This window comes from Kryptolebias marmoratus, linkage group LG16 (assembly GCF_001649575.2).
Source record: "Kryptolebias marmoratus isolate JLee-2015 linkage group LG16, ASM164957v2, whole genome shotgun sequence".
Lineage (NCBI taxonomy): Eukaryota > Metazoa > Chordata > Actinopteri > Cyprinodontiformes > Rivulidae > Kryptolebias > Kryptolebias marmoratus.
In genome coordinates, this window is record NC_051445.1 from 10,569,415 (window position 1) to 10,578,089 (window position 8,675).

General features: G+C 46.3%; 1 protein-coding gene across 1 annotated transcript in view; it reads left to right on the forward strand.

Annotated features, from left to right (window-relative positions):
* pitpnc1b (phosphatidylinositol transfer protein cytoplasmic 1b) overlaps positions 1 to 2,528 on the forward strand; it is an 18,095-nt gene extending 15,567 nt beyond the window's left edge. The window contains exon 10 of the mRNA XM_017415602.3: positions 1,125 to 2,528. Within this exon, the coding sequence (XP_017271091.1) occupies positions 1,125 to 1,282 (158 nt within the window). The 3' untranslated portion in view covers positions 1,283 to 2,528. The remainder of the gene's footprint in view (positions 1 to 1,124) is intronic.
* The last annotated feature ends 6,147 nt before the right edge of the window (positions 2,529 to 8,675 follow it).

Genomic DNA, 8,675 nt, shown 5'->3' on the forward strand with positions numbered 1-8,675 from the left:
GGGGGGGGGGGGGGGAGTGAAACATGCAGAGATTCGCACACTTTTAGTCGTTGCTAGTGATCCCGCGTTTGTTTTCTGTTCCGCGGCACATTTCTGTTGCAGTGAAAAAGAAAAAGAAAAAAGACAAAACGGTATGGATTAATAGCAGTGTGATGCCGACATGCCTAAAGAGAGCAGGTTGGACCATTAGTGCGTTCACTGTGCCCTACAAGTACCCAGATGGTTGGAGAACATCTGTGTGTGTGTGTGTTGGGGGGGGGTGCAAAGGGAAGAGGCATTTCACAAAACAAGGAGCAGCGAGGAGGGACGAACAGAGGGTGTGTGTCCAGAAAAAGGCAACAGAGAGACAGATGTGGTGTGTGTGTGTGTGTTCGATTCATGGAGTGATAACGCCGCCGCCGCGTTCTGATAAACAGTGTAATGCAGCCACCTGCTGCACCCTCCCCAGCACCGGCCCCATCTGAACATAAACAACCAGCCATTGCAGCACTTAAGCTGTAAATGTCAGCCCCTAGTGGGTTTCGGCACATATGTGCGGCGTGCATGCGGGCGGGTGCGGGCGTGCGCGTGGCCACCCTGCCCCCTGCTGGTTTGTCTGCTGAACCTCAGCGGCATGTGACAGAAATCAAAAGGTACAAATCCCCATATGGTCTGTACCATCTTGTGCCTGCACGCTCTCTCCCCTCTCCCCCTCTCCCTCCGTGTGCGATGATGAGAGACATCAAGCTGCAACCAATCTGCAGTCATTGCTCAACCTGCTGCAGCTCGCTGCACCGCCATGACCCCCTACAGGCCAAGAGCCGCCACAGCGCTCAGCCCTGCACACGCGGAGAAATACTGTAGTTTTCATTTCATTCATCTGCTGTAATAAAAGTAAATGGATGTCATTTACTCCAGAGAATCTAATAAGGAGTTGGCTGCACGGACTGAATACCAATAAGGGATTAAACTAATGGGAGCTGAAGTGCATGACACAGATCTTAAGTATTCTTAATACATTAGAACCCCCCAAAACAAGCATTAATTTCTTCTTTTTTTTTGGTAGATTTCCACATTTTTATTTGTGAACCCGTCACTTGTTTCGTCAAAAAACGTCAAACGAAATCTCTGCCTCTCCATCTCAGGCTCTCAGGTTCCCTTCCGTCCTGCGTTCTCTCGCTCCATCTCCGTGACGGACGAGCGTTCCCTGAAGAGGATGGGAGTGACGACAGTGGACGTGACGGACACGTCAGCCCTGGCGGTGCCGCGCGGCCCCCTTCGCCTCAACTCAACTCCGGAGTGACGCCGACGCGCAAGCAGCGCGTGGGCGCTGCCGCCGCCGTGCCCGGCCGGGCTTCGGTGATGCTCCTCGAACGCACATACGCACAAGCAGAGACGTGATTCTAAAAAGGGGGGGGGCGTGTTCGCCAGCGAAAACATGAAGCAACCGGTGGCATTCTGAAAGAAAATACTAAAAATAATGCTAGAAGACAGCTCAGTCTTCAAAAAGAAAAGCACCTAAACGCAGTTAAAGCCAAACAGTTAAGACATTGTGCCTTATTTCTTAAATCTATTCCTATAAAAAGCAAAAAAAAAAGCAACTTATTGTATCATAGAAGTTGTAAAGTGCCTATTCTTTATAAGGGAAAGTGCTTAGCTGCTGCTTTTGAATGGACTAAACACAAATTTTGTAGCTTTTTTTTGTTTTGTTTTTGTTTTTTTTTTGGGACAGAGCAAACTAGCCGTTTCCCCCCTCGTTTATCTGTCTTTGTGTGAAACTAATGTAACCGGCTGCGGGCTACGGCTCTTGTTCCCTGTTCAAACGAAGAGCGGTATCCGTCTCTGCATTTAGTTCTCGGCCAAAAAGCACCGAGACGTTAAAAAAAAAAAAAAAAAAAAACGATTCCTTCTCGCGCCGTCGCGAGCATATTTATTTCCCCCCGTTCGCACGCAGCCCCCTCGGTGACAAATGGCGCACAGATATGCAATACCTGTATGTGACAAGAGCCTCCACGTGCGGCTTGGTTTTCGCAGTCCCCCCCCTACCTGGCAACCACCAGCCGGGGTACGCCATTGTTTCAAAGCCCTCCCAAAACAGCACAGACAGACACATAAGAAGTTTAGTAGAGTTGATCTAATGAGAACACCGGGGAGACGGGAGGAGGCTGTCGATGCCGTGGATCGGCTCCGCTCGCCGTCTCCGCCAATAGGTCAGAGCAGGTGTATTGACAGAGGGCAGCGAGCCGTGGTATTGGCTCCTTGATTGCTTAGCTGCGAGCTGCGAACGGGTCAAGCCAAGGCTAAACTTCAATTATGTGTCAACGATGCAACTATTTATATTATTACCATTGGCCGAACTTTTCTTTTCCTTTTATTAGAACGAGGTTTTGTTATCGTGGGGGGGGGGGTTGTCACCAACGAGTCACTTTCTCAGCGCGCCTCCTTTGTCTCACGTCCGATTTTAAACCAATTACGTGGCAATGTACAAACGCGACGACCTGTATAATCTTTTATAGTTTGGATTTGTAGCAATAAATCGTGCCAAAGAAGTTAAAAGTGGTGTTGTGATGTTTGCCCAGATAAGCAAAGAGGAAATAAATAAATAAATAAATAAAAATGGTATCGCTGCACACATTATCAGCTATGTTTGATCTGTATTGACCTGCGAAGATGAACCAGCTGCTGGCATCGGAGCACCCGCATAATCTACTCAGCAATTTCACACTCGTGTGCCATGTAGAACCTGCGGCGGCGGCGAAGCGGAGGACATGATTATTTGCGGCAGACGACAAGGGGGATTGGAAATGTTTAACAGACGCCGTGCGAGGGCGCCTGCGCGTGTCTGTCGACGCGGTGTCGATTTTTAGAGTTCGGAACTTCAAGACGAAAAGTCCCGGCTTGTCACGGGGGGGGAGAGGCGAGGAGTTCTCCTGTGATTGACAGACAGACGCGGCAGCTCGTTTTGAATGTTAAGTGGCTCGCATTATGGGGCTCATTATGGCTTCTTTTATCCATACAAATCAAGAGCCAGCGTGACGGTTTGTTATAGGCTTCCAAACAAAAGAGTCGCACGCACGCACAAACAAATACATTTGCACAAAAGTCTTCAGTGTCTCCTTTTACAGTAGCAGCGGGAGGCTGATATAAAAGAGCGAGTGCTCGCCACAGCTAGGAGTGTTCACAAGTGGTGCAGAGGGAGCACAACCTGCAGGCTGCACTGCATTAACATTACCTCCTTCTCTCCTACTACTTTGTCTCTCCCATTAAATTTCCTCTCTCATTACTGCCACCTCCGCCACTCTCCTGTCGCTCATTCCTCCTGAAAGCCTCCCTTGATCTGCTCTTTGTTTCTTCCCTCTTCGCCTGTGTTACCTAAAGAAGATGCACCGTGTTCATTATGGGGTTATGTTTCCCCTTCCCCTGGTTGCATTAGAATACATTCCTGACCCCGGCGGAGCGGCTTCATCCCACTTTTCCTCGTTCAGACCCCACCGACGGCTCCGTGGAGGAGGGATGGGACGTTCTCAGAGCCGCACTTTAAATCGTACATTCGCTTTGGGGAGGAACCTTAAAATAAGCACCTGTGGGCACATGGGGGCAGATGGTTGAACAGGGTTAAAAGGAATCTTTTGTTTTGTGGAAAGGTTGTGGACAATTTCTATTTTACCCGTTGTGGATAACTCACGGTTCTGAAAACGAAGAATTTAATTCCGATCAAAGTGCAAGCTAGTCTAAAGCTGGTATCTCAGCAGGCTGCGGTTGTTGGGAGAGTAGCCGGGGACTCGAATTGGTACGAAAACAGGTGAATTTTCCATTGCGGTCTCACTGAACCCTGAGTGTTTGCGACCGAGTGACTGGCAGGCTCTGTGGGCGCATTTTAAGATAAGCAGATCTAGACGAGTTATTTATCATCAGCAGGGTTTTTAGACCCAAACAGCTGCCTCGGATGCTTTCTGCCAGAGAAAACTCCCGTGCAGGTGACGAATCGCAGCCCTGGCGCTCTTCAGTCAGGTCAGAGACGCCCAGGACACGATTCAGGTGGTTGGAGACGACCACGACAACTCTGTGACTACGTCGAGAGAAAGGCCGTCGCGCGGATGTTTTTGAGCATGTTCACAACTCAAGCGACTCCTGCGAGGAAGCCGAGCACCACTGGGACCATCACAGACACGCTGGTGACGACCTCATGAACGCAGTTTGTTAACTGGTCGCAGCCCAGTGAATCATCATCTTACCCAAGGTGCACCAATGAAGACTGCCGGAATCGTAAAACAGCTCCGATCCTACAAGTTTCAGAGTGGTTCATGCCATTCCTATTTTATCATCATCAACTTTATTTACATACATACACTTCAACACCAGCCACAGCTGGAACAAAGTGCTGAACATCAATAATAAATAAAACAAGCATAAAAATAAATAAGTAAATGAATTAAAAACTCAATTCCAAACACAATAAAACAATGCATTTAAACCAGTGGTCTCCAACCCTGGTCTTCGAGGGCCACCATCCTGCAGGTTTTACTTGTTCCTCTGCTCCAACATACCTGATTCGAATCAATGGGTGATTAACAGGTTTCTGCAGAACATGAAGAGGTGATTTAACCACTGAATCAGGTGTGTTGGAGCAGAGAAACAAGGAAAACATGCAGGATGGTGGCCCTCCAGGACCAGGATTGGAGACCCCTGAGTTAAACAGATAAAATTAATACCAATAAAAATTAAGTAAAATCAAGTCCCAGTTGGGTTAGAGGCCAATGAGTAAAAGTAAGTTTTCAAACAAGTTTTAAAAATTAACAGAGAAGGCCCCGTCTCCTCTAAGCTTCCACTGACACCTGGGCATGACCAGGAGCAGCCGGTCAGCGGACCTGAGTGACCGAGAGGGAGAATATAAACACAGTTATTGTGTTAAAATTGTGAGGACATTCCTGCTGGAGGTGCCCCCACACTGTGCTGATGCTATGTCACGTAAATACCTGTAATCTGAAACTGAAGGCAACGTAAAAGTTCATAAATATCCTTCAAATGTCCCTCTACGAAGCCACTTTGGTCTCGGCCCCAATCGGACTAGCCATTAGCTCATCGGTCCAATTGGAAACAAACTCCATTCAGAGAGCAACAAACAGCAGGTAAGATTTAACAGTTCGCCACGTTAAAAGGGCTGAACTACTGCTTTAAGGTGGAACCTTGAGATGAAGACGGACAGCCACACGGGGACAAAAAAAACAGCAAAACAGATTTAACAAGCGTGAAGTTGAGCTCAAATCTGTTTCTTTTGGCCCCCCCAAAAAATAAAGAAATAAAAAATATTGAAATGTGTGCTTGTGTGCGTCTGTACATAATTTCTAATCCACCTTAATGTTTTTTTTTTTTTTGCTTAACTACTCTGATGAATGAGCTCTTGTTCCAGATCAATACGCGCCCTCCATTCGCTTGACAGACAGTAATGCAACTGCCTCATTTGTTTGACGATCTGCTGTGTGTGTGTTTGTTTTTATGCGTGTGTTTTCAAGCTGCTCCACATTTCCTGGCCGCGCAGTAACTTTCCCCTCCGCCTTCTAAAGACGAGAGGGACCATTAAGCCACGAGGTTCTAACTTAATCTCTCCGTCCAGATGCCAACATTGATTTGATAAAGGATTAATGTGGCCGTCTGCAAGCAAATTAAAGGGAAACTTCATCAAAATAAGTGTGATAATATTATAGGAATATTTACCTCCCATTGTGAGCTTATCTATAAGCGACGCAGCGCGTGTGTGTGCTTGAATTCCCACGAGCACGAGAGTCCCTTAAGTCTGTACGGAGAGGCCAAGACGCTTGTGTTCCCTCATTACGGCGCCAGTGATACCATTTTTAGCCCACTCAAGCAAATAAATGACTTTAAATCCACTGTGTGTTAAGCCGCACCAGTGGGAGCACAATTTGTAACCTCTGCCCAGTAATAAGTTAACTGGACTTTATCTGGGGACGGGCAGAGTGTAAAATTCGTACAGCATCTGAGAGAACTAATTGAACCAATTAAGAATGTGAATATGGATTACGGCGGGAATAGAGTTGCCGACCACTGCTCCTGCGCGATAATGATTGTCGTTGCGAGCGGCTGGCGGCCTGTGGGGGGGAGGGGTCTCAGAGTGCCACGCGGCCGCACACCGGCGTGTTTTTTTTGTTTTGTTTTTTTTTCGTTTCGGCGGCGCTCGGTCCCGTTGGCTGCCGCTCCAGGCGGTAATTAATCACGCGCGGGTAAAGGATAAGTCAAGGATAAACGTCGAAACTGTTCCTCGCCTCGTGCTCGCGTCGCACCCGTCCCTTTCCACACACACACACACAAACAAAGAGCACACATTTGCCAGAGGAAACAAAAAAGGCAAACAAGAACAAACAAGACGAAACGCGGAAAGTTGCACAAAAACAGGAGCCCTAGGTGCTTCGTGCTTCAAATATCTTAATCAGCAAACCCATAAAGCCTCCAAATTTTAATTGCACCACCGTGACTATTAATTACACAACAGCCATCGCAGTCAACATATGTTCGCTAATGGGAGGGGATGGATTAGAACAGTGAATGGAATACATCGGAATACAATAGTTTTTATTGATCGACAGAAGCAGAATTACATTTCCCACAGGAACGGACATTCAAACGGCAACGTTACTTCCTCGCCAGCTCCCGAGAACGACATTAAACAAACGGCAGGAGACACTTAATGCGCCGCGGGAACAATGCGTCGTCCCGTTGTAAAGAAGACATTAGATGGGACGGCTGTAAAGCAAGAGGTACATCAGAGGCCGCGGGGACAAAGCGCCACATGATTGTAAAACAAAAGACGCCCCACAGCCTCTAGTAAAAACACGTTCTATTGTTTGAAACGCCAAAATGCTGTCTTTGTGACATGCACTGGGTGGGGGGAAAAAAAAAATAAAAATTACACAGCCAAGGCAGGTTTTTTGGATCAATAGCAGGCAGGTTGTTTTTTTTTTATTGCTGCACATGTCGGAGTTTTTGCCTCCTGCAACATAAACGCTCAACAGAAAGTCCTAAATGCGTGCTCGACGCTGGTAGAACGATGGGGGAGCACAGCTTGTTTACTGATCCAAACCTACAGTTAACCTTATCGTTTCTCTTCCAGTCAGGGACGGCGCTGGAGATCATCTGTTGACTTCAGGTGTAGCTAACAGCTATTTCTTTTTTCAGCGATTTTTGCCCCCTTCGTAACAACTCAAACTCAAGCTGCCGGTTGCGTCAGCCTCATTAGCTGAGACTCGTCGTTTCCTTTCTTTGATACGAGTTCAAAACAATTACGAGACGATAAAAACGAATAATTACAACAGCAGAGACGACTTGCCTTCATCTAAACGCGATACAGAGGACGTCCGTATGATCACTACAGGTAAGGTCCAGCTACAAACTATCCCTTTAATATCCCATGTTCTGCCCAGCAAGCCTTAAAACCATTCAGCCATTGTTTTTCCTCACATGGACTCTTTTCTTGCAACTAAAGCTCAAACTTATTAAACAAATATCTGAGACAGGTTTAGTTAAAAACTGCAGTCATTCATAAACCTTAATAGAGTACTAATGTGACCCCAAATATTGAATTTCACCTTTTAGCTTTGAAAATAGTCAAACCTTTGCAGCTGCTGAACAAGCGTCACTGAGAACGTTGGCTTTAAATGACGTTTCCACTCAAGTCAACCTTTCAGGTAGGGCTTTTTGTTGAAAAGACCTGTACTACGAAACATACCTTCTATATTAACCACAGCTTTCATTTCTAAGATGAAACCAACTACCTCTGTAGTTTGTTTCGCAGGTCAACAGCAGAACTCCTGCGTGATGAACCACAGTGTGGACTCAAAGTGGACAAAGTGGGTGAGCTTCACGGGCCTACCTGCAGTCCTGGCCTGTCTCTTCTACATCCGTCGCTCATCATAAACAGAAGGTCCGCCTGGTCGAGGTGTCGGCCTTCCTTTCTCACCTCTTGGGTCGGCGTTCGTCTCTTGAAGAGACACGCTGGAGCTGCCGTGCACCCGAGCATGTTGTGGTCGGAAGGATGGTTTCCACAGCTGGCAGCCCTTGGATAAAACAAAGGGTTGGTTGGTTTTGTTTTTTGGCACACATTCTCTCATCCATACACTTTCAGAAATGGGATGCTTACTGATCTTCTGACTAACATTCTCTCATGACTTTAACAGTTTCATTGAAACCGATGATTTAAACTAGTAGTTGTTTTCACCAAGAACGGACACAGATTCATTTTGGGAAACTGCAACGTTTAGGCTGAATCCCATTTAGCATTAGGCCCTAATGTGAAGTAATACGAAGTAGTGGTTAAAATCTTCCCGTATGAAATGGGACACCCCTTCAAGAAGCCAGTGACGCCACTGATTGTCAAATAGACGCAACACATTTGTTTTTTTTTCCAGAGTTCCGAAATGTTGTGTGTGACCATCTATAAGAAAATGGCAATAAAGTGCAAGTTTTTTAAATGCTCATTAAGGAAAAACTGTCCAAAATATCAAACATACTCGACATTAAAATAGTAGCTGCTACAATAAAATGCATAAAACAAAACAAAAAATAAAATGCTACACTACTTATGCTAATTTTATGCATGTAAAAATAAAAAAGGTGACAATGATACCAACTGTAAGACATCGAAACAAGACATTTTTTGTTGGTGTGGGAATAAAATGCAACTG